The sequence below is a fragment of the Populus nigra genome, chromosome 5, assembly GCF_951802175.1.
Source record: "Populus nigra chromosome 5, ddPopNigr1.1, whole genome shotgun sequence".
Classification (NCBI taxonomy): Eukaryota; Viridiplantae; Streptophyta; class Magnoliopsida; order Malpighiales; family Salicaceae; genus Populus; species Populus nigra.
Genome location: NC_084856.1, coordinates 5712653 through 5739575, shown reverse-complemented (window position 1 = coordinate 5739575; position 26923 = coordinate 5712653). Strand labels below are relative to the sequence as shown.

General features: G+C 30.4%; 1 protein-coding gene and 1 long non-coding RNA gene across 3 annotated transcripts; one reads left to right on the top strand and one right to left on the bottom strand.

The window, feature by feature from the left end:
- Window positions 1-3671: 3671 nt before the first annotated feature.
- LOC133695483 (uncharacterized) lies at window positions 3672-5201 on the top strand. The gene is made up of 2 exons (XR_009842445.1): window positions 3672-3990; window positions 4940-5201. It is a non-coding gene; the product is annotated as an uncharacterized LOC133695483 (long non-coding RNA).
- A 2399-nt stretch (window positions 5202-7600) lies between these two features.
- Window positions 7601-13159, bottom strand: LOC133695267 (TOM1-like protein 4). Of its 2 annotated transcripts, none has more exons than XM_062117178.1 (10): window positions 13008-13159; window positions 12327-12492; window positions 11938-12016; window positions 11636-11734; window positions 11438-11551; window positions 10860-11005; window positions 10237-10318; window positions 9246-9331; window positions 8980-9171; window positions 7601-8479 (listed from the first exon to the last, which is right to left on the bottom strand). In XM_062117178.1, the coding sequence occupies exons 2-10, from the start codon at window positions 12434-12436 to the stop codon at window positions 7834-7836; spliced, it is 1554 nt and encodes a 517-aa protein (XP_061973162.1). In that variant the 5' UTR covers window positions 12437-12492; window positions 13008-13159; the 3' UTR covers window positions 7601-7833. The 2 variants fall into 2 exon arrangements, with proteins under 2 accessions (XP_061973162.1, XP_061973163.1); XM_062117179.1 differs by having other exon boundaries at window positions 12922-13107.
- Window positions 13160-26923: the final 13764 nt, after the last annotated feature.

Genomic DNA, 26923 nt, shown 5'->3' with positions numbered 1-26923 from the left:
CATAATGTCAATCACTCTTTACAGCCAGCCTTTTTTAAGAGATGCGTAATTGTTATCGGTTATTACTTGACTCCTTTGTAGATACTTACAGCTTTTGCAACAAGATATTTTATTGATGGGAAAGGCCAGTGATCAACTCCTTCAGCCTCATTAGTCTTGTGTCGTTAGCTGACTGTTGTTGCCTTTGCTATTCTAATAACCTCGTCATCTTATTATTCCACTGCACCTGCTCCTTGTTAGAGGTTTCCATTATGTCTTTTAATTTCTTTGGATCTTGGGACCTAATGTCAGGAGCCATTGTTTTGGTCTAAAGATATGAAGCTCTGATGCCACTTGAAGCAGGTATAAGATCATTATCTATAGGTAACAACCCAATTAAGAATCCTCCAATCTATATTGAACCCAATGGAGTGATTTCTCTAGTATCTAGTTTACTAAGCAGAAAAAAAATCCACGGAAGAAATTAACAATTATCCTCATTCATTTTTATGTGTGTCATTCTGTTACCACTGCTAATATAGATAAGCAGAGTAGAAGATGGTGTTGGCTTTAACAACCTTCTCAGTAATGAGAATTGCAATTTATTGAAATGGTGTGTATAAGTAAAGGCGTTTAACATGATGTGTTTTATTGGTAACGGTCATTTCTTCCTTCTAATCGTCTCACTTCTCTAGTAAATTCTTCATAACTGAATTTACCTGTAATAGAATTGTTAAGGAATCGACTTAAAATGAGATGTAGGAAATAAATGAAAACCAGAATAAAATACAGGGCGATAAAACCAAAGTAAGATAAATTTGTGGATACTCTTTCTAAAAATACATTAAAAAATCATGAAATTTTGAGTGGCTATTTGAAAATGAGCCTTAAAACTAAGGCAATATTAATAATTTCTTGAAATTTTGAATTGGGTCCTAGCCCGCCTAAACTAGTTTGTTTTTATGCTTTTGAAAAAAATATAATTTTTTTATTTTTTGTTTTAAATTAATTTTTTTATATTTTCAGATTGTTTTGATACGTTGATATCAAAAATAATTTTTTAAAAAATAAAAATATATATTATTTTAATATATTTTCAAGCATAAAATATTTTGAAAAAAAAAAACTATATTCCTAAACATATAAAATGAGGCTCTATTTAGGGATGAGGTTATATTGGAAACTCAGGCCATTAAGAAAAACCACAACTTCAATTCAAAACGAGATATGAATCATGATTTCAACAGGTATCCGGCCGCCACTAAACACAGATTGTCTGATCATAAATTTGGTTGCCAGGGATGATGAAAATTGATTAAACCCATTCTAGGTCAGCTAGCATCACTGTTTTTGTTTTTTCCACGAAATTCCTTGTAGATGTTGGGAATTGCCAGCTGGTCATTAATTAATTTTGAAGTATTAACCGTAACCATAAGTTTAAAAAATAAAATTCCTTGAAGGACACCTATCAATAAACATTAAGTAAACAAAAGCCATTTTGTTGTTAATTTGTTTTGATTGTACGTGCATGGATGAAAAATGGGATAACGGAAATGTTGTCGTCGCCGGCTGAGATTGTGACCCTACGGAACCCGGAATAAATAGTATATATTATCTGCATTAACTCACTTTCCGTCTTTCTTTCTTGTTATGATACTGTTAATTCTTTTTCGATTAATTTAACTGATCGGTGCATCCAAAATCAATTTAGATGGAAAGAAAAGGATGTACGATTTTGTAGTGTTCCCGTCGGCAAAATAGATTAACGTTTTGGAATGTTCTGATGTGAACAAACACGAATTTGGTGAAACCAAAGTTCGAAATGGATCTTTAGCGAATCAATAAAATATATCATAGTAATATGGTCAGTGATAGAGAACATTTCTGTTGCCGGCTTATTTCTTTTTTTAATCTTTTTTCCTGGGTCGTGGGAGTGCTAAAATCCATGAAATCATAGAAAAGGGTGGTGCTAGTGAATGATTTTAGACGCCTGAATGTAATAAAAAATCTGATTTCTTTCCATAATACACAAATTTAAGTATGAATAAGTGATCTATATCATCTAAAACTCAAATGAAATGAACTTGAGTGAAGAATATTGATGATTAATTAAACGGAAATTGTGTTAGTTTACACATGATTTGTTTGAGAATCATTCGGGGGAAAGGTGGCAGAAGCAGAGATGGTTTTGTTCTGCTAGAAATACATTTTCGAGAGAGATCTACAGGTTATTTCATGAGCAAAAGAAGGGGAAAAAAAAGGGAAAAGCAATGTTTACTCTATTTTTCTTATTTTCTTCATTAGCAAGATTATTGGGTTTTGGATTACTAGTCTCTTCCTGTTCCATTTATATCGAATCTCCTTTAACAATTCTTTTTATATATAATAATCAAATAAATTGAAATCATATTTAAAACTTAAAACTAATCCACACTAAATAAATCTATCATCTACACAATTAGATTATGCCTATTTATATAAATATATACAGGTTATGGTCATGAATGATGGTTATGACATGCACGCGTCATGACATTGATGGAGACTACCCTCCTCGATTAACAACTTATATTCATTAAATATATACAACAGGCAGAAAAACATCACAGATACAAGAAATAAGACATTATACGAAGACAATATAAATACGGGAATATTGCTCCTCCGACTCTAGTTGTCCCCGGCATATCTGCTTTACAGTCACTTTTGGCACCCTTATATCTAAAACTGAACCGGAGAGACATAACACGATGATGGAGTGCAATATTATTAATGTAGAGCTCAGAGCCAGAGGGAGTGACACGGAGAGAAACAGGGTCCTACTCCCACCTGCAAGAGGACGCGTAAAGCGGAAGATTTTTAGAAGTCTCTTTCATGGCCTTAAAGTTACAGCAAGAGAGATAAGTCGTCGTCTTGTTTGTAAATATTTTGGATAGGGTTCTTGCTACTTGTTATGAATCTGTGATGGCAGCATGACGCATAACAGAGCCTCTAAGTTCCTTGCAAAACAAGTTTGGTTTTGGCTAGGTGACATATGCCTTAGAATTGTCCAACTCCATAGCACCATAAAAAGGATTTAGTAAACTTCTAATCTCCTCTCCACCTATTCATCAATCCTTATTGTTTATGGAATTGTATATCCCTAATTAATTTGTTTCCAGAATACTATATACAGTCCTTTCGAATTACTTGAAGTCCATTCCTATATGTTTGCGTGAGCCCCTGCTCTTGCTGTTCATATATAAATATAATTAGTTTAATTTGCCTTTTATCTTATGGTTCGCGTGTATGCTTAATTAATTTGTTGCCCATATTTTGAATCAAGAGAAACAACTTCGAAGTAAGAGATGAGTGATGGAAATTATTACAAGTATGTTTTTCCATATAGAAGTTTTACGAAACCTCATTGCTCGTATCAGACCATGCATGTTGTGGATGGATACGTGGTCCTAAAATCGATTTTGTTCATGAGCTTGAGAAGTGCACTTACCAAATGCATGAGACCATACTACAAGACCGATCGACATCTTCCAATACGAGAATCGCCTCCAAGCTTCTTTTGCAGCCTTAAAATTAGACACATCATCCGTACCAAATAATAATCACAAAACAGTGTTTTAAACTGTTTATGAAGTTAAAAGTGTGAAAGAGGCAGGAAGGTTCCTCCTAAAGCTAGCATTTAACGGGTTGCATATTGCCTCCCAAGGCTGTGAGGAGCACTGAATAGCTCATGCAGTCTCTTCCTCTCCCTCCCTCCCTCTCAAAATAATGGATAAAAGGATCATAATAAATGATATCGAGGGATTACAAAATCTATCCCAAAGAGCAGTAGCTGCCATGAGAAGGAATGACAAGAAGAGGATCCACTTGCCGCCAGTCAGAGGACGCATTAAACGCAAGATTTTTAGCCTTGTTTACAAAAAACTGAAGCTTGCAGGCCATAATGCCTCCACCTTATCTTCTGATCAAGACCTGCGCGCAGCCAGAGTTGGCCATGCATCTTTCATTTCCGTAATGTTTCATTGTTTCTTTTCTTAAAAATCTTGATATTTATTGTTTCTTCCTCGGTGAAATTATGATGTAAAAACGAAGGGTTTTATGATCAATTTCAGTATGCAGTGGATGAATGATTAATTAAGAGAAGGATCGAGTCAATTACTTTAATTAATTTCTTCCTTTAAAACATTAACTTGATGAATCTCTGAGTTTCTTACTACTCCAAGAAATATTGAAGCCCCATCTAATTACATAAATACCTGAATCTCACACGTTTATGCTTATGTTTGAGCATGTATCATGAAGGGAGGTCGTCTACATTTCTGTGGAGACCTCAATTGGGAGATTTGTTCGTATTACCTCCAAAAATCTTTTCTTTCTGCTGCTGGTATTATAGTGATATGATGTTACATTCCATCAAAGAAATCTATATACAGACCTTCCCAGCTGATTTCGTTTTCCTTTTCATGCATGAGCAAAGGAAGATTTATTGATCTGCGTGATAATGAACCAAGAAAGTATCCTTCATCATCATGGACCAAAACCCTCCTAATTAATCAACACCAACCTACATGCCAAAGTGAGAAAAATAACATAACAAAGCCTAAAATTTGTCCTTTAATCTGTAATAATATTTCTCTGTGGATTAATTTAATTAACGCAGTCTCGATCGATATATATATGACCATGAACTAGAGAAAAAGATTGATATGTTTATATATAAAAGGAGGGAAAACTATAAAGAAAATAAGTTCGTTAAAATATGATCTTATATAGCTATGTTGAATTATTAATTTGATCAGCAGCTAGTCCTTGATTGCTTAATTAATTGTTTTAATTTGGATATTGCACTCATATAATCCCATAAATGTATTTGACATAAATCTACAAATATGTGTCCGTATATGTATATTTTAAATCTAAGGTTTCTTGCCAATCTACGCTGTACCTTTTGCCCTTGCAGGTTAAGTTGGAACTATCATAACAGTTCTCTTTCGATCAGAGAGTTGGTCAAGAAGCACGACATATTCATGAACAAAGAGTTCAAAGAGACACCGGGAAAGGGAAAAGGCCCCGGCAGTGGTTTCGTATGATATGTGTGTCCATGTCAGAAATGATAGCAATACTTTCCAATCCAATCTACAGGTTTGCTTGGTTATGTATACAATAATATATATTATATTTTAAAATTTTATCTAATAATTTAAATTTTTAAATTAAAATAATTATTTAATAAAATATTAAAGTTTTAATGACCAAACAAATATAATTAATAGCACAAAATAATGACTCATACAAGTTTTAAACTCAAAGAGTTTGTACTTAAAGAGGTATGTTAGAGAATAATATAAATTATATCTTGAAATCTTATTTAATAACTTAAAATTTTATGTCGAGATGATTCATAATATAATTAATAGTGCAAAGTAGTTGATCTATACAAGTTTCAAATTCAAATAGTTTTCACTTGAGAGAGTACGTTAGATAATAATATAAATTATATCTTGTAGTCTCACCTATCAGTTTAAGTCAATTAAGAAAATAATCAAGATAAATATCTAAATAAAATATAATTAATAGCATAAAGTAGTTGTCATGTACAAGTTTCAAACCCAAAAAACTTTCACTTAAGAAGAGTGTTAAAAAATAATATAAATTATATCTTGGAATCTCACCCAACAACTTAACATTTTATGTTGAGATGATTATTTGATATCATTTGAACCTAATTTGGTGCAGTTATTAAGAAAATAATCAAGATAAATATATTTTATTATTTTCTAATCGATAAAAGAAAGAATTCAAGGAATTGAATAAATTAAGACAATCAAAAGATTATTTTTATCATCTAATCAAAAAAGATAATCAAGCATTTTGTATAATTTGCTTTATTTTATTTCCTTATATGTCTTGTTGCATGACTATATAAACTTTACATGAATTGAATGTAAAACATATAATGAGTTGAATGTAAAACATATATTCTGTTTATCGAATAATATCATTCTTTTTTATTTTAAATTTTTATATGCTATCAAAGTCTTGATTACTAGTTACAAGTTTGAATCTCATCATCCAATTTTAATTCATTTAAAAAAGATATATTAGATAATAATATAAATTATATCTTGAATTCTTACCTAATAGTTTAAACTTTTAAATTGAAATGATTCTTTAACTATCAAATATTTTATTTGCTATGTTTTTCAATGACACCTCAATTCATTTTTCTTTAAATCTTTATTGTTCAAATAAGTCCAACTCGATCACCAATAATGTTATGAAAACCATCATCATGTCTTTTATGATTTTTTTTCTATTTCAAAGTATTTAGTAAAATGTTTATTGTTATATCTAATTAATAAACATAAAAGTTCGACTTGGAATTTGATTCACGATGCATAATTCTTTCACGCTATGTTTTTATGGCTATAAGCATGTGATAAGTTCAACCTAATTATTAATTAATTAAGATCATTTATTGATGATGACCAGCTTTATTAATAGATGAGGTTTCAATGGCAATAGAAGTAGTGTTAATGCATGTAAAATTCATAAAAATTAAAAGTATAGAGTGCGTGTTAAAGAATAATTAACATATATATACTTGGTCAAATATTTTATATAATTTTTTTATTCTATTTTATTATATATCTTGTTATATAATTATATAACTCTATATGAATTTAATGTAAAATATATAATTAATTTATTGAATAATAACATTTTTTCCATTCTAATTACCTTGTGCTCTATCGTCAAGTTCATGAATGCACCCAAGTAACTTCTGTTAAAGTAAGGGAGAGGCTAGCTTGTTTTAGTGACACGCGTTTTCATTGTTTTGGCATGCAAATGTTTGTGGATAGAAGAAGCATCAATTTATTTAATTTAATTTTTTTTTCTCGTAATTCTGAATGGTTTTGATATGTAAAACACTTTAGTAAAAGCATAAATCAAATGCATGACCAAACACAAAACGAAAAACCTGTTGAGAAAAGGAAACATAAATGTTGGAGGGGCTCAAGGATTATTGGTGACTTGCATGGTTTTAGTTCTATTGTCTGAATTCTACTGCCTATTAGGGGACTTGACGGGCGATTTATATGGATAAGCAATAATGAAAAGCTTGGTTATGATATCCTATAAAACATCTTTAACAATCAAGTAATTATCAGTATACAGTGTATGATTAAAGTTCAAAACCAAAAAAACAAAAAACAAAAACCACCAGTATAAGAAATAGACAGAGAACGAAAAGCAGCCGAGCAGAGTCAGAATAGGGCGCTGCTCTGCTTGCTTACTTCTGGGTCATTTGTGTGAGGGATAAAGGACACAGGAGCATGGCGCTCGAAATACTGAAAGAATGCTATTGCCTACGGCTCCAGTCAACACAACCACCGCACAGGACCACCCACCCCTCCCGCAGATGGATTTTAACAATGTACAACTGTACATGGAAAACCGCCGAGTGCTAATATTACGTGGGAAGTATACGGGCTAAAACTCAGAATAGAAGAGAAAAGAAAAGGAAAAATTACAAGAAAGGGGGTAATTTTTTTAAAATAATAATAATAATAATTTAAAAAAAAAATACACAAGCTGCTGGGATGTTAGTGCAACAATATTATACAACCACATTCTAAATATTTATGTACTGAAATTAATTCAATTAGTAGTTCATGATCTCCTTTCAACATAAGCCTCTGCTAAACAGCATAGATGACATAACCCAACGTTTATAACCAACTTTTATTCAGTAACAGGCAATCAATCCCATGGTCTGATGCAAAACCTGATAACCTACAAGGAATAAGAAGCTGTACCAACACGGATGAACTACACCAACTACTCAGTCCCTCAAAAGGACCTGTTGTTGGGTTTGGAAGGTGACGATGACTTGGATCTTGCAAAATCAACCAGATCTTTGAAGAGAGCATCTTCTTTTCTTGCTTGTTTGGGAGGGGTGGACGGATTAAGGGAAAGACTTTGGGTTTGACCAACTAAGCTGTCATAAGAGGAACCAGAACCGCTGCTTGAATTAGAAGCACCACCCGGTACACTGTGATGCTGGCCAAAGAACTGCTGTCTTTGATTATACCTGGAAGGTGGTGGTGGAAGAAATCCAGGAGACTGCACATCCCAAGGTGCTGGGGGCAGCCGATCACCAGATTGGCTTAATGGAGCTGGTTCATCATACACGGGCAGTCCAGTTAGCACAGGAGAGGAGTTCATGGCACTGGAGGGAGGGGAAGAGGCTGGTAGTGTTGGAGAATATGGTGGTGAAGAGCTAACATTCAGGACTTTTAAGGATGTGGGTTCTGATGTTTGCGGGGGTCCTTCTGACTTGTACAAATCACCACTGAGATAATCAATCATGCCTGAGTCCGCGCTAACTGACTTCTTTGATGAGGAAGGAGGAGGAATAAATGGGCTAACTCGTCCTGGTTGAGTCCTAACACTGACTGGTTTCCGGCTTAGTCCTTGTGAATTATCTCTTGATGACCTGTGGTAGCATGATTAAACCTAGTTAGAATGGGTCTTTTCCCTCCTTTCTTTTGAAAATACTATGTTTTAAGATCAGAAATCTGATGGTTCAATTATATGATTTATGCCAACTATCCCCAAATAAATTTCCCAACCAAAATGAGAAAGATCAAATACATCACGAACCAACATGATAGTCAGTTTTCCAAAGCTTTTTAATTGCAGAATAAAGCAAGGCAGTGGCATATATGAAAAGAAAAGAGGTTCGAGGAATTGGCATTCCCATATGAAAAAGTGCATCCCCACAACTTTTTGTTTCACCAGAACATTCCCTTGCTGAAATGTTTTGACCATCCAATTGTGAGGACTTGCATCTTAAATTTGCTAATGCATGCTCCATAGGTAAATCCAGTAAGAATTCCCCCGTCACACCACACAGAACAATGAGCATAACATAAGTGAATACAGTAAATGCAAGGGAGAGGGGAAAACTATTGCAAAAGTCTTTAGTATGGTTACCTGTGCGCCAGCTGGGCAAAATCATCTTCTAACTCATCATCCTCATGGTTAATATTAGCAAGAGGCACAAGTGATGTTTCCATTTCCCTTTCTCCCACAATAGGGGTTCCTTTTGCAATATCATCATGCTGACGAAGTACACGCTGCAGGTTATCATTCAGTGCTAATCCCTGACATAGAAGCTCCTCATCTCTGAAAGAGCACTATATTTGTCAGATATGTCAATAGCAGAAATTAAAAATATATATGAGAGGTCTAATTCTTACACTGTATTGTTAACAAGAAGCCTGACACGCTTTTGGTAAGAACAGCATTGGTCAACAAGGTCAACAATCACTTCTTGCTTAACTCCCTGCCATGGTATCCAATAATATAAGTACATTGCACAGATTACATTTTCTTCTAGAATGCTATCCAGACAAGAAGTTGCAGCCTTGATATGTGCAAGTTCTGTCTCAAACAGAGAACATGACAGAGAACTGAACCGGACAAGACTTCCTGCATCTATTGTTTGATTATTTACTTTTATTTGATTGATCAGCGTTTAATTTAATTATTATTTTAAAAATTTGGAGTTATCCTATTAGTTTAGTTGTCAAAAGTAACTCTTGTTAACAATGTAGTTTTGTGTCCTAACCTACTTATAAATCCCCATCCGCATTTGTTTTGGGATTTTATTAGTGTTTTATGTGTTACGTACTCCATTTGATTGCAGCTTTGAAAGTTAAATTAAAACCATGCATGGACCCTCATATTTCAACATTTGGTCAAATCAACCCTCTATTTTATGCTTGACCAGTTAAACAACTGTCAATTTACAATGAATTAAGCTCCTCATCCACCTCGTGCCTATTAGATGACAGCCACATGTTGCTATGTGCAAACATATAAATCAGCAAAGGGTTACAGTCATTGATAAATTGGAGGGAAAGGGTTTTGATTTTACCAAATTTTAATACCGGGGGGACCATGAATTATTCTTATACTTTGCTATTGCTTATTGAGTATTGAAAGTGTGTTCTTCCTATGTTGATAATTATATAGTTTTTTTTCTGTCCCCTTTCTTTCAATCCAGAACTCCATATATAGTAGTGAGCAATAAGGTCTAATATATCTATCCATGAAGAGCTGACATGGCACAGAGATCCCGCTTATGTTATGAATCAAGGAAATTTTCACAAGCGCATAACTGCTTATCTTAGCCATGCTTTGCTAGAACAATGAGAGAATTCCCACGGGACAAAAACCAAATTTTACCTCAGGGTTCTTAGGATCCAAGGCACTAAGGATTTCCATTAACACATCTGCTATTCCGTGAGCACTTTGAATCTCAAGCAAGCTGCAAAATAAACAAATTTCTAATGTAAAAAGATCTAGCAGTAATCAATCGTTAATACCCAGCACAAGAAAGACCAGTTAGAAAAATGAAAGATAGAAAGCAAAACACTGATGACAAAATGAGGCTTTTATTATTTAGTACTGAATTGCATAATCAGAAGCACCCTAATACAAAGCAGTTTTAATTAGTTCTTTTATGATTACTGCCACTTGTATCTATGGCTGATGTATTGGTCATGCAAGCACACTTACAATCTATTCTAGCTACATACAAGATTGATTACAAAGTAAATTCCAACTGAGTTATAGTATTTTCATTTAAAACTAGGAATACATGAGCAAGCTAGAAAGGTAGATTGGGAAAGAATATGATAGCTGATGCAGTAGTCAATCAACATTATGCAAGAATACTAATGTACTTCACACACCTATTTATGGAACAAATAAATGGAAAACATAAGTACCTCTTTGTAGTATACCTATTTAACCCTAAGCTGGGGAATGAATTGAACAAACAAAAGCCAGAACAGTCCAAGTATTACCTGAGGCCAGAAGCATCAGCCTGCAGAGAGGCTTGAATAGCAGCATCTTCATATGCTGAAGGTGCATCAGCTATAGGCTGTGTTTGGGGAGGAGTAAAGAATGGTACGCTGTTCTCTGCTTGTGGCGGAAATTCAACTCCTGAAGCCTGTCAGTTATCCAACGTTTAATCTCATGAAATAGGGCTTCATGAACACATAATGAAAGTAAAGGTAATGTGATTTCTGATATTAAAGGAGCCACCTAAAGCTGATCAGCTTCAAAAGGAAAAGAGTTTAAAATCAATGGCAAGTCTCACACACTGTGACTTATGGAATTACAAGTAACAATAATGAAATTAATCAGGCATTGACACATAATGGCAATTGAGAATGATCCTTTTAACTTTTCCAGTCAATAGACTGTAAGTTATAACCATCATTCTAAAATCATTAACTGGCATGTATTGATCTAAGAAGGAAACATGAACCAACAGGTATAAGACTCATGGAATTCCATGTACAACAATTCTCTGTAGAACTGCTGGCTCCAAAATAAAAGGAAATTGATATGAACGAAAATAGGTGGAGAAACCAATTACCCTTAGTTCATTATACGCAGCATAATATTGAGGATACCTTCCTCTTTGTCCCCCAAAAGCTTCTTGCCATGTATCTATCAGAATAAGTATCTTTTCTCGCACATTCAAATCTGGCTGCTCAATTTCACAACAAGAAAAATTGAGATAGGGAACAGGAGAAGAGAGATTCAAATCACTGGAAAAAATTGAAAGCAGTACCTTCTTTTTTACGATTTTAACCATATCATGTAAGATATCACGTTCGATGATTTGCTGAAACACACTGTCACCACAATTTTTGCTGAGAGTCTCCAACGCCTGTATCATTCAACATATAAAGAGAGGCACAAAGACGTTCAGCTCAACATCCATGCACAACCACAATTTCAGAAATGTTCAACATATCTGAACAAAATTAAAGAAAGATGGAGCAATTATGTATAAAAATTGTGATGTGTACAGCTTGTGATACAAAATTATAAAAAGCATGAGCCAAGTCTAGAAAGTTTGAAAATACTAACGAAAAGAGCTAGGAGTTGGATTTTAGGATTTTTGCTGCCTAGTCGCTTCTTGAGTATTTTTAAGGCATCCTTTGCTTGCCTGCAAGACAAATCCAATTCAGAGAAAAATCAAGATCAGCATAATTTAGGAGCAGAAATCAAAATGAACAGACTTAAGGATAAATTTCAGTGCTCTAAAATAAAGATCTTTGGCAAAATTAATATATTCATACCAGCTCTGACCAACCCCATAACACACACTACTTAAACACTCTATTTAAATGAAGTACTGAACAATACTAACAATAGTACATATTCGAAATGCAAAATAAGCAACACTCAAAGCGAACAGTTTGCACACGAACTTTACCAAAACAAGAAATTTGAAAAGAAACGAAAATCGTATATACCTAGGATCCATGTTGATGATATCACATAGCTCAATGTTTACAGCCCAGTCTGGGCCAATCAGCATATCACTGGTTGCCCTCTCCGCACAAGCCGCAGCAGTATTAGCCATGATTATAGAGAATCACAAGATGGTTCCTTAGTTTAAGCTCGGTATCCCTTATTATCCTACAAAGCAAAATAATCAGCCACGTGATCAATTGCAAAATCCAATCCTGAAACTGTACAAAATTGAAGTGATACAAATGACTTGGAACATAGATAAACTCATGATAAAAAATGAAAAAGCAAATTATCACCAATAGAGCAGCTAAGACATGATTCTCCATCAAAACCCATTAAAATTCAAATAGAATACAAAAAATCTCACAGCAACTTCAACACGATTATATTCATAGTGTATAAAAATCATCAAACAAAAACAAATTCGACCCAAATGGATTAAAGCAAAAGGAACCAACAACAACTGAATTGTATACAGGTGTATAAAACCCCATATCAAACTCAAAACCCAACAAGAGAACAGTAAGAACCATTAAAAACAAGCCCTGATTATCCAAATTTAAGACAATAAAAGAGAAAATGCGAAAACCCCACCTAATAAAAAGCAAGGAAAAAAAAAGACAAGATGTCAGAAACAGAAGAGAAACTATAGGGAGAAGGGTGAAGATCTTGAAGCGTACCTGTCAAGGACAGAGGGGTAGAGAGAGAATAAGAAATGTCAGAAAGGTAGCAATTTTGTGATGGAGTGTAAGAGAGAAATATGAAGTTTTGTGGGGGAGAGGAGAGGTTGTTTTGTTTGTGTTGGTGGGGTATGGTACTAACCATTGCTTTCCTTGGGTGGGTCAGCCAGCCTTTTGCCTTTGGGATCAACTTTTGGTTTCCCATTTAGTCGTATTTTTCCTTACATTTCTAGAAGAAGAAGAAAAAAACATAGTCAAATATTAAAATGATAGTATTTTAACTATACCTTGAGAATATTGTATTATTATTATTAAAAATAATAAAAAAAGTACCATTAAGATTTGTACAATATGTCCTTTTGGTAGATAAAAGGGGATTAACACAACGGAAAAAAAAATTGCAATCAATATTTTGATTTGGAATCTTATTGAAACTTTTTAATTATTTTTAAAAATTTATTTTTAATATTAAAACATCAATACAATACAAAAAAAAAACAAAATTAAAACTAAAAAAGATTAAAAATATGGTTAAATTATAAAGACAAAGCTGACTTACATCTTAGAATAATAAAATAAAAATTTAATATTTTCATGAAAAAAGAATCATGATGATGTATTTCAAGAATTTATTTACCTGTACTATGAAGCTTTCACAGGCTATGGTAGATGAATCTTGCACTCCGTTGTATCTAATTAGCATGCTTTATGCGGTAGCTATAAATAATCTCATGAACATGCACGGTTAAAATAATTTTAAAAAATTAAAAAATTTAATTTTAAATAACAAAAATTAAAATTTTAAAAAAACAGCATTTCTAAAAATTTTTTAAAAAAAAAAGATTATTCCTTCTGAGAGCAGAAGAAGCTACAATAAACGCGTTTTTCTATCTAGATTCTAGGCTATGACTTTGGACCCCACTAAACGGAGCCGGCATATTTCGCAAATGAAAAGTCAATGAATCCGTGGTGGGACCTGAGCTCGTCATGCTTGTTGACCGGTTCCTAGCCCGAAGGAGAAGGATACAAGTCCAAAACCGCTGGTCTGGGTCAAATACCGTGCATCATCATCCTCTCTAAAAGCGTGTTTGGCAGTGTGGTTGCAGGTGCTTTTTAAATAACTTTTCGTGCCAAAATGCATGCCAAAGATGTTTTTTCATTTTTTAAAAATCATTTTTAACATCAGTATATCAAAACGATCCAAAATGTAAAAACCATATTAAATTTTAGCAAAAAAAAAAACAAAAAAATTTCAAATTTTTTGGGAACGCGGCCGCAGCCGCGTTCCCAAACGGTCATTAAATTAAGGTTTGACCTTTCCATTTTCTATGCCCATCTGTCATTACTGGATTGGATATTGGTGACCCATTTGGAAAAGAAGGGTTCTGTTGCAAAATGATGCTGTCATTTACTTACAGGTCGGGTGTTACATCTGAAAATTGTCTATGGAAAAAATTAATGCTGTTTTTTATGTTTGGTTAGAGTTGTTTTCAGCTTGACATCGAATTTAATGATAGGCGATTGTTTAAATATAAACTAGGTTACTTCTCTCACCATACTATACCAACAAAATTTGAAATAAAAAAAATTATAATATGATTTTTTTTACATAGAAATGGAGATATATTAAATTAACTCCGGTTAATCTGTCAAACTCATAATTTAAACTTCAAATTTTATTGAGTTTAATAATATTTAAAATTGATAAAGTTTGAAAAAAAAGTCTTTAAAATTCAATATTCAAGACAAAGATTGCAAAAAAAAAAATTAATTATTCATTACATTTCAGAATATATTATACAAATAGGATATCAAAGTTATTTATAATTTAATTTTTATAATTCTTTGAAATTCTTAAATGATGATAATTAAATTAATTAAATGATGTCTTAATTCATGGTTTGCTTATGCATTTTATGTGGTCAATATATCGATTACTATATTTAACATTATTTTTACAAAAACAATTATATTCTAATAATTTAGAAATATCTTTAATTATTATTTTGGTTGCATGTATTTATTAGGTTGCGTACTTTGTTATCAATATTTTTTTAAGATAAAAATAAATAAATCTTGATTAGAAACTTAAATATCTAATAAAATTAAATTTAAAAAAAGTTATTTTACACACACACATATTCAATTTTTCATGCATTAATCAAATCCTAAATATTTTTCATATATATTTTTTAAAAAGATAAAATCATGTTTTTATCATGTTTTTTTAAAACGCAAAAATGAATATCGTTACTGGTTTATAATTATCCATTAGGGTTTGACCAAAATAACAAAAATCTCATAACAATTAGTTTGTTATTTGGAATGTTAGAAATTGACTATATCTAGGAAATAAATGTGATGCTAAACTAGGTCTTATAATGGTATGATTAATCCAATAAGGATTTGTTTAGCAAAAATCATTTTTTTTTCTTTAAATAAAACTGCCAAAATAGACTTAAAAGCATGTTTACCAAACATATCCTTAGCCAAAAATTCTTTAATAAAAAAGGTTGAAAATCAAACAAAGCCTTATATATCTAACTCAAATTTGACCCAAACAGGTTAACCCAAAATCTTTGGTTTAACTATAAATCGAATAAAAAAGCAATAGTTTGAACCAAAAACCAAATCAAAACCCAAAACATATCAAACTTGCAAAAACATGAAAAGTTTTGTCAAAAAAGTATCAAAACCCAGAAAAACTTAAGAACATAGAGAACATGCTCAACAACATAAATCAAGATTTAGACCAAAAATAAACAAACCAAAGACATAGGCATATTGGAAATCAATCACTGAAAATAATCAAGCATCAAACATTAACGATTATCAACCAATAATCACGATTTAATCAAAATAGGTTTTGATGCAAAAACAAAACTCTATGATTAAAACTAAAAAAATCATGATTATTGATACAAATTAACCCTTGATTATTGATTAATCAAACCTCATAAAGTTGTCAGTGCAAATAATTGTACCAAAACTGGTTTAAATCATGAAACTAGTACAATGTTCTTCCTAAGAACATGAAGAACAAAGATCCATAAAACCTAGAAAATTATCAGCTGCTCCCAAACCCAGAATATGCATTCCAAACCCCAAAACCAAGCCTTTTTAGTTCATAAAAACCACATTATCATTGTTACATATAATTGAACTAACATGAACAACAAGCAACACTAAGTCATCATAATCATGTTTAATATCCCAATTTCTAAAACTGTCAATTAAAACAACAAACATATTCAACAATTTTGTGTTCAAAACTGGAATTTTAACATTTAATAGGACTCATACAATCCTAAAAACCAAAAACATACATCAAAACAAACATCAAAATGTTACTGCCACCTTTGAAGGACTCCAAAACTATTCCATTTAAAAAAAACAATTATCCAAAAATTCTCTAAATATTCAGCAAACATTAACAACCAACTCAAAGCAGGATTAAATAAAGAAAAAAAATATTTTTATGTATTAATCAAAATCTAAGCTTAACACAATATAACACCAAAACAAATCCAAAATATCATTAAAACATGCAAGGGAGAGCTAGGGTGTGCCTTATGGACATCACCACCTAGATTAAAGGAATTTTATACCTTCAAAGCTTCACTAATAGTTGTTTCCCTTTATGCTTTTCTTTTGTAAAGTTTAGTTTTACAACACTCAAAGCTTAAGAAATCCTTGTGTAAGCTCTTGAACCTTCACACTTAGCTTTCTTATCAACATTTTCTTTCTTACCCCCCCTGATTTTTCAAGGGGTATTTATAGGCTCTTGCAAGGGTTCTTTTATCAAGGTTTGATCATGATTGATCAATGCTTTAACCTTTGATTCAAATGGGAGGGTTTTATATATATTTTAATAGCTCAAAGCTTTGTACCTTGCTAGTTTTGCAATAAACCTGGTTTTGGTGGTTTTGGTAAACTTGGAGACCAAAGAGTTGTTTCTAGCCTTTTGATCTTGAAAGAAATATGTTCAACCCTTAATAAGAACCTATTAAGAAGGTTTGAAATGTGAACACATGAAAAAACTATCAGTAGTTTTACACAATAGGGATCACAGTCGAGGCTGATTGAGTTGACTACTTTTGAGGTTTCGCTAGAGCAATTCTAATGTAAACATCATCGAAGATCACATGAAATTGGTATAAAAGGTTCACACATCTCATTTGAATCCAACCTTGTTCAATTTAGAGGTCTGTAACTTCACATCCATTAGTTTGAAGATGCAAAATCGATCCGTCCAAGAGCGTCTAAAGAAAAAGATAAATAATGGGAAGACAACATGTTGTTTACCCCTCTATTCTAGATAGTGTGTTTTGAACATGAACCATAAAACATGTCGTCTAGGTTAGCCACCAAGAAATTAGGGTTTTTAATTTGATATCTTGCCAAAATTCAATGTAGTCCCTAAACTCTCAAATCTTCTTGAATATATCCTTAATTACCCTTTAACTTTTAATTTTATATGATTTTGTCCTTGCCAAATTCAATTACCACCCTATAGTTTAGCATTTTTTTCATTTTCATCATTGGTTTCTGATTTATGCATTTTGATCCTCAATTGACCATTTATCTTTCAATTTTCTTTATTTTGGCCCGTGATTCTATCGATTTTAGTTCTTGAAGTCTCAAGTCTTTTACAAATTAGTCTTTGATTTTGAATTATTTCAATTAAGTCTCTAATTGCCTTTTAAACTTCAATATTTATGCAACTAAGCTCTTGATTTGACCAAGTTAACTTTTCAAAATTGAGATTTGACCTCTAAACTTCAATTTCTTCCAATTGAACCCTAAATTATAGTAAAAAAACTAATTTTTCTTGCAATTAAGCCTTCACTAAATTTAATTATACCATAAAAAATTCATATTGAATCCTTAAACATCTAATTTTAAATTTTCCTTTCTAAATTCAATTTTCCAATTCAATAGGCCTTCACCAGTCCATATTGAACTGTCAATTTTTTAACCTTGTATATTTTGATTATCTCTAACTAGTATTTGGCAATTTTCAAGTGTTATTCATGTTCTCTCCACTAATATATTTTTTTTCAACTTTTTAAATTTTTTTGTATTTCCTTTTCCTGATTTTTTTTTCTTTATTGATTTTTTTGTATATTTTTATGGGGGGCTAAAATGGGTAACAACATTAGCCATTATTTTTTGGCATAAAATGATGCAATTAAAAAAGAATAGTGTACGAAAAAAAAATCACCACTACTATGTTTTACCTAGGCGTTTTAGCATAGTACTAGGTTGTCACCTCACATTATATTATTAATCGAACTAGAACCCTTTTGGAAAGAAAAAATTAAAAATCAAAATCAAAGGACAAAAACAAAACTTAGATGACCAATAAATAAATAAAAGAACCCAAAACAAAAGGAAAGAGCATGTGTTCAAAGACAACCAAGACGACTGGTAATAATATGGTTTGGATTTAAAAACAAAACTCAAAATGACATTTAAAAAAAAATATTGAAATAGAGACATATTGGATTGATCCGGGTTAACTGGTCAAACCTGCTACCTGAGTTATGAGAACATGATACCATATAAAAAGCAAATTAGAAACATTAATCCTATAGAAACCAAAGAAAAATATATCGCGAAGACCAATTCAAAATAAACTAAATGTTAAAGGATGAAATTGAAAAAAAATCATTTCTTTTAACAAAAACCCAACTTTAAAGGATGAAATAAATAAATAGAATAACCCAAAAAAGGAAAATGGTTTGATTTATTTTATTAAACTATTTTTTTAATTATATGATAAAAAAAATAAAGTCAATAAAAAAACTTATGAAAAATATAACATGGATAAATATTTTTAAAAAAATCACAAAAAACCAAACTTGAAATTCATTGATATCTAGTTAGGAAATATAGGTGTTTTAATTTGAGTAAAATATTTGGTTGTTTTTTAACGAAGAAAGATTCTTAAGCTAAAAAATCTTAGTATAAAAATGATTTTCATCTCAATTTTAAGAGAAAAATTCTTTAATTTCCAAATAGAAAACATTGTGAAAGGTAATGAAATTTATTTATTTTTATTGGTGATTATGAATTTTTTTAATTAAGTAAAAGATTTATAACCTTGTTTACATTTTTCTAAAGATTATAATTATACTAACCATGAGAAAAACAATTAGGCAAAAGTTGATAATAGAAGTCGAACTTGCATGATGGAAGCTCAATAAATTTTAGTTTAACACTTTAAACTCTTAGAATTCAGAAATGCTTCTAAATCCCACTTTTCTCTTAACAAAAACCATTGTTTTTTTTTTTTAAAAAAAACAAACGATATATCATTTATAAGCTTCGATGATTTTTTGATCCAAGAATCCAATTCTCAACCATTTTGACAACAAAATCTTAAAAAACATTTTAGAGACCTAATTAAACCCAATGATGCAATCAAATAACCCAAAATGGGTTAAAAAAAACTCAACCCAATTCATTTTATTATGATAAGATGACTAATCAAAATACAACTTCCTTCTCTGAAAGAGCAACTAAACCTTCACTATGTTCTAGCTTGTTGAACTAACTCAATGAACTAGAGAAAACATCTCTATCCAAATCCAAAGCAATCCACCCAAGCCAATAAAGGCTAGCTAGTCTCTACAAGTTGAATCTTTAGAAATTCCATAACAGGCAACCATTGTCTTCTTGTCTTACTAAGCAGCAAAATACCACGTGATAAGTTATTTATGTAAGTTTGTTCAGGCACCCTTTGTATTATCAGTATAGGGGAACGAGTCACTTATGCAATTCAAGAATCAACAATCTTGAAAGTTCAAACTACTTGAAGTGTTAGCCCTTCAATTGCAATTAAAGAGTTCATAAGTGTTCTCTTATTTATTGTTAGTACTTGTATTTGTTGTTTTTAAGTGCTCCCATGACTTTGTAACTCATATCTCAAACTTAGAGACTGAAATGTAAGGAAAATAAACTTTTAAAATAAAATTAAAATTACAAAACATTTAGGAAGCATAAAGTAAGAGAAATGAAAATATGAGGATGAAAAAGAACTTTTTCTTTAAATTTTAAATTGGACATGAGTTTTCTCCATATATTACACTTTGGCCCTCTTATTTTTAATTTTTCTCATCCTTTACAGATTTTGATAAATTGTTTATTAATTTTGAACATAGAAGAATACAATTAAAAAAAGGGTTTGAGGATGAATAATAACAAAACTACAATATTTTATCTAAGAGTTTTAGTGTAGTATCTGATCTGATCTAATCTAATAATGTCCATAAAACTAAAATAAAGAAAATTTTATTTTTGTCTTTTCCAAAAGCACTTGGACATTTAAACCAAAAAAATAAAAGATACATGTATTCTTGTAGACTGTGAGAAAGAATTTATATTGAGCTTTAAACTTGTTTGGCATTGTATTTTCTATTATTTTTCAAATTATTTTTTGCTCGAAAAATATCAAATTGATACTTTATTAATTATTTTTTTAATGTATTCATGTTAAAAATAAAAAAAATATTATTTTACTATATTATTAATTAAAAACATACTTTTAAAAACACATCTTGTACTACAATACTAAACACATGTAAGCTAATCACTTGTTACTTAAAAACTAAAATGTGTTAGGTGAACACTATGTAGCCAACATTGTTCACCCCTTACAAAAGATTGTGGATGGCCTTATTTTTTTTAAAAAAATTCATTTTGGTTTTCAAAGTTTTATTTTGAGCGATTTGATCCTGATTGAAGGCCAATTGATTTTAATTTCTTAGGCAATGGTGAAATTGGAAGAATATGAAAAAAAAAAATAAAAATACATCAAACGTGGGTGACGTGCTAGAAGTTTCGGGAAAGTTACACTTTGGTCCTTTAATTTTAAAAATAACACAAATTATAAGATTTTGGTGCCTTAATTTTTTTTTTCAAATGCAATTTTGGTATAAAAAGTTTATTTTTGTTATTTTTTAGTCCCTAATTGTGAGAGGAGAGAGAGAGAGAGAGAGCATTGGATTTCGATAGTAGAGAGAAAAAAATATCATTGACATCAATTTAGGCCACCAAAACGGTTAATGTTTGTATCAAATGGTTCCATTTTATGAGGAGAGTTTATATTAGGTGTTTTTTTTATCTTTAAAGTTCATAAAAATACAGAAATGAGCTTGGTTTGATTTTTTATTTTGAGTTGATTTTGGTTTTTAGGATGGTTTTTTGGTTATTTTAAGGTCATGGATATGTTTATCATGATTTCTAAGTTATTGCTTTAAGTGTTTTGGATCAAAATAGGTTGAAAACAGGTTTTTGAGTAAAAAAAACATAAGCTCCAATTTTTTTTTACTTCAAAAAAATTTGGAGTGGACAACATATCATCTACTCTAGTTGCGATTAAAAAAAATAAGGGCCTAGTTGTGCAAGTCTAGATGGAATGGGCTAGAAAAGCTGGCCTAACTTGCTAAACCCAGCAACGCGTAACCTTTGTTTTTTTGTCTTTCTAATTCTTTTTTGAAATTAATGCTTTTTTGTATGGTTTTCTTCTCTGTTTTTAATTTAAATTTAGATTAATACCCATTCTCTTTTTCATTTTGTTTAGACAACCTCTCTTAAATGACAATTATTTGTTATATACATTTAAATTTTGAATATTTTTTTTTCTGATTCATCAGTAAATTTTTTAATCTTTTGTATAAATGATTTTTATTTTTGAATATTAAAAAAAATTATTTTTGGATAATATTTTTAATATGTGCAGTCTTTCATGGTGTTCTTTCTTTCCCTTTTATTGTATTTAATCAATTTAATTTGTGTCTTTATTTCTATTATCGTTTGCTTAAATAAAAAATTATTTTAATAAATAAATTTAGCAAAAAAAACTGAGTAAATATCCTAGATTGTGAGATTAAATATATTAATTTATATTTGTCTCATAATTTCTCTATTTATATTTTTAGTTATTGTTTGTGATTTTTTTATTTATTAATACACATATTTTTTTATTTATTTAATTACAAGGATGCATAAATTCTTTAATTTTTACTTAAAAAATTTTAATTTAAAAAATACATTAAAAAAATTTGTATAAATAATTTTTTATTTAAAAAAATATCTGACTCACGAGAAATTAAGTGTGAAGTATCTAGTTTGACCATGGCGCGTTTGTGATTACAGTGGCATCATATTTTTGTTTTTTTTTTTTGTACAGGAGAAATGAGGAGTGGAGGGGAAATTGCCCATTGTCTGCAGCTTCTTACCTACCCAATTGTCTATATAACCTCTCCAATTGTTTATGCACAACGAAACTTAAATGTTGTGCTAATCTTCCTATCGGAAGAGGACTTGACCAAGAAGCCCGTCAATTTTCTTTTTATATTTTACAGTAAAGTTAATTTTCATATCAAGCAATCCGAAGAACACATTTTCTGTCGGTTTAATATATTAAAACTAATTTAAAAAACAAAAAATATAATATTATGCCCCATATTATACCCCCAAAATGGGTTATGCCATATGTGTCAATGACCAAATAATATTTCCAAAAAACTGGTTTAAGTTAATCATATAAAATTTAACCAAATAAATGCAACCCAACCCAAGTAACTAGCCTTTCGAGGTCAAACTTTGTCACCAAATTAGCCTAAGGATTCCAAACAAGGTGGGTGGACCAAACTAAAAGTCAACCAATAAAACCAGTTGGTGAAGTACCAAATTAAGGGGTATTTTTATAGTTATTCCTAAAAAATTGCATTTGGTGGCATTCCTACTCTTTTATTCTAGCATATATTATAGGGGCTTAATTTCAATTTACCCTTGAGGTTTGGGACAAATCCAGTTTCTTCCCCCTAGGATTTTGATTGCCTCAATGCTCTCCCCGAATTAACTAACAAATTCTTTTGAAACCATAAACTTTTGAAGATTCATTAAATATAGCCTTTTATAAATAATTTGACAATATAAAATCTTCTAATTTCAATTAAAAGGTTCAAATGATACCACATATATTACTTATATTTTAAAATATATATAAAACAAATTATAGAAAATAGTAGAATATTCATACCTATAGAGTCGGGCTTTTTCCCTTTCTTTTCAACTCATTTATATTTGGATATAATTGATTGGATTTTGGCTTGACTATCCAACCTAGGGTAGTCATATAGCTTTATAATTTTGAATAAGAAAAATCATAAAAAATATAAACAAATTTACCAAGAAAAAAAGATAGAAAGATTCTAACCCTCAATAATTACTTTGAATTTTAATACAACTGCTTATAATAAATTGGCAAGAGATCAACGATTGTGTGAGTTGCTCAAACAATCTTAATTCACCTCTTTCATGACGGCAGAACATATAATTATAACTATTTGTACCATAACAAATGATTATCTTGAATATAATTGTTTTATCAAATTACACTTAATTTTACATTTGTTTTCATTCTAAAATTAAATTATAAGAAAGTTTGCTCCTTTTTTTTTTTTTTTGCATTTCGAGGAATTTTATTAAATTTGTACGTGTATCACAACTCTAACAAATTTAGGTAATGATCTTTTTTTTTATGTATCTAGGTTCAAGAGATGAGAAAATTAGGAATACAATCAGAAAGACATACTTAACTTAAGGCACAAAATAGAAACCTTGAAGGCCTATTGAATGGAGGGGCATGGGAACGTGTCCCACGAGAGAGGCTAATGTGTAGTTAAACATGTAAAGTTTTTAGCACGGTTTGAAAGTGAGGTTGGACCATGTTTATTTAAATTTTAAAATTTTTAAAATTTTTTTAAATTAATATTATTTTAGTAGTTTTTTAATCATTTTGATGTATTAATGCAAAAAAAAACTATAAAAAAAACATTACTTTGGTTTATTTTCAAGTAAAAAACACTTTGAAAAACAACATTTACCATATTATCAAATAAGCTTTTAGAAGGTGTTCAAGATAGTAGTAGAAATTATTTTTTAAAGTATTTTTTATTTAAAAATGTATTAAAATAATATTTTTTAAAAAATTTATTTTTAATATTAGCATATTAAAACGATTCACTAACACAAAAAAAATTCATTTAAAATAAAAAAATTTATTTTTAAAAAAAGCCCTGCCAAATCACAGTGCCAAACACCCCTTAGTCTTTATTGGAAGCAGATCGAACTATCAAAGGTACTTAGGCACCGTTTGGGAACGCGGCTGCGGCTGCGTTCCCAAAAATTTGAATTTTTTTTTTGTTAAAATTTAATATAGTTTGTATGTTTTGGATCGTTTTGATGTGCTGATGTCAAAAATAATTTTTAAAAAATAAAAAAAATCGTTGGCATGCATTTTAGCACGAAAAGTTATTTGAAAAGCACCCGCAACCACACTGCCAAACACGCTTTTACTCGACAAAGAAAAAACAAGAAGATAGGTGCGGTTGAGAAATGAGATTTCCTCAATTCTTTTATAAATTGTTATGCAAGAATATTTAAATTGAATTATCTATATTTAAACTGAATTTAATTACTAAATTAAGTTTTTAAATTCTAACCTAAATTCCTAAGAATTTAGTTTAAAATTTAGAAATTGAATTCAAAATATTCATTTTCAAATTCTATTTGATTTGAGTGGAGCACAAATTATACATAAAGAGGAATTTTAAACTATATAGAGCATATAAAAAATATATAATTGTTTGTACGTTTTAACTGATAAGTCAAATATTGCATCACGTTTGAGGGCCAGCATTAATTGATTTTATCAAATATATTATTGTTTTGTTAGCTGATAATTATATCCTTGCAACAATATAAGAACTTAAAAGTTGTTTATCCTTGGACATTTGACTTTATATATATATATATTATGTTGTAAATCACATATATAGTAATTTTTTGAACCTTTTAATTGCTATCTATTTGATCAAATTCAAGAACTCTTAGGAACTGAATTTGTTTTTTTGGTTTTTATAAGTTGTGTCATAATCTAATTTTGGTAGGTTTATGCTTTGCTTATGTGGTTTAAGCCAATTTCTAGGTTTTAGGCAAATTTTGGGTTTTTCTAGATTCCTCTTGATTGTTAATTATTTGCTTATCTTAGATCAATTGATTCTTGAAAGTGTGAATGCCTGGGTTAATGTTCTTAGTTATCAGATTCAATTTCAAGCCATTCTTGATTTTTTTTTCTTATCAGTTACATCATGCTGGTTTAATATTTCATGCAGCATCTCCTTGCATCCTTGATTTTATTGAAATTTGGTCAATTGCTACGTTTGAATTCTGGGTTCTTCACTTTGTTTCCTCTTGCTTTTGAATGAATTCAAACAAAAATCTTTTTTTGATCATCATTTTTTTTTTTACATATGAGTTTGGTTTTCCAGCTTTTGTATTCAGGTTGCAAAGCCTAACCCATATGATTGGGTTAAGTCCATCAAGGTTAAATGCATGCTTGATTGATCATAAGTTTTCAAAAGGAAAAATGATTTTTTTCTATTAAATATGTTTGTCAAATGCAACCTTAAAGTAATTTTGGCTGTTTGGTAATGTGGTTACGGGTAAGGTTCACCCGCAACCACATATATCAGCGTTTGGTAAAGAAAAAAAAATGATTTTGTTTGGTAGGACCCACCAACTTTGCAGCTGTGCCGCAGGTTTTGAAGAAGCATCATTTTGTTGCTTCTCGTGGGGATTTCTAATGAACAGTGAAGCACGACTTCACTGTCGCACTGTTCACTAAAGTGAATAGTTTTTTTTCTTCAAAAAACCAGTGCAGTTAATTGATTTCACTCGCATTGTTCACATGAATGTGAACATCAATTTTTTTTTTGTTTTTTTAAAAAATTAGTTTAAGGTGAATTAAATTTACTCGTACTGTAATCTCAATTTTATTCCTGATAATATTTTACATAATTTTTTAGTTCTTGTCGGATGAATTTTGTACGTAATGGAATTGTAGATAGTTTAATGGAACAATAATTTTTTATATAAAGTATAATTTATTTCATGATGTAATAACAATAGTTAAATCTACAATATTTAAATTAAAAACCATAAATATTAATATATGTTTTTTAAAATTATTTTATAACCTCAATTTCAAAAGCATTCTTAACCAAACACATTAAACTATTTTTTATTTAACCTCAATTCCAACCACAGTTTTAACCAAACATATATTTTTGCAACCCAACCTCAACTAAAAGTACTTTTTATAAAATAATTTTTTTCAAACCACAACCATAACAACTACCGCAATACCAAACACACCAGACTTTTAACTAGGGATGCGTTTGACAAACACACTATTAATTTTTTCAGCAGTGTTTCATTTTTTCATTTTTTAGTGTTTGCCGAACACAACCTTTTTTTCTAATTAATTAATTAATCCAATTTTATATTTACAAGGGACCTATTTGCAATAATTGTTTTATGTTTCTTATATTTTGTTTCTTATTATTTTATATTTGAGATTGTGATCTACACGTGAGGTGTTTTTCTGGTAAAGAAAAAAAAATGATTTTGTTTGGTAGGACCCACCAACTTTGCAGCTGTGCCGCAGGTTTTGAAGAAGCATCATTTTGTTGCTTCTCGTGGGGATTTCTAATGAACAGTGAAGCACGACTTCACTGTCGCACTGTTCACTAAAGTGAATAGTTTTTTTTCTTCAAAAAACCAGTGCAGTTAATTGATTTCACTCGCATTGTTCACATGAATGTGAACATCAATTTTTTTTTTATTTTTTTAAAAAATTAGTTTAAGGTGAATTAAATTTACTCGTACTGTAATCTCAATTTTATTCCTGATAATATTTTACATAATTTTTTAGTTCTTGTCGGATGAATTTTGTACGTAATGGAATTGTAGATAGTTTAATGGAACAATAATTTTTTATATAAAGTATAATTTATTTCATGATGTAATAACAATAGTTAAATCTACAATATTTAAATTAA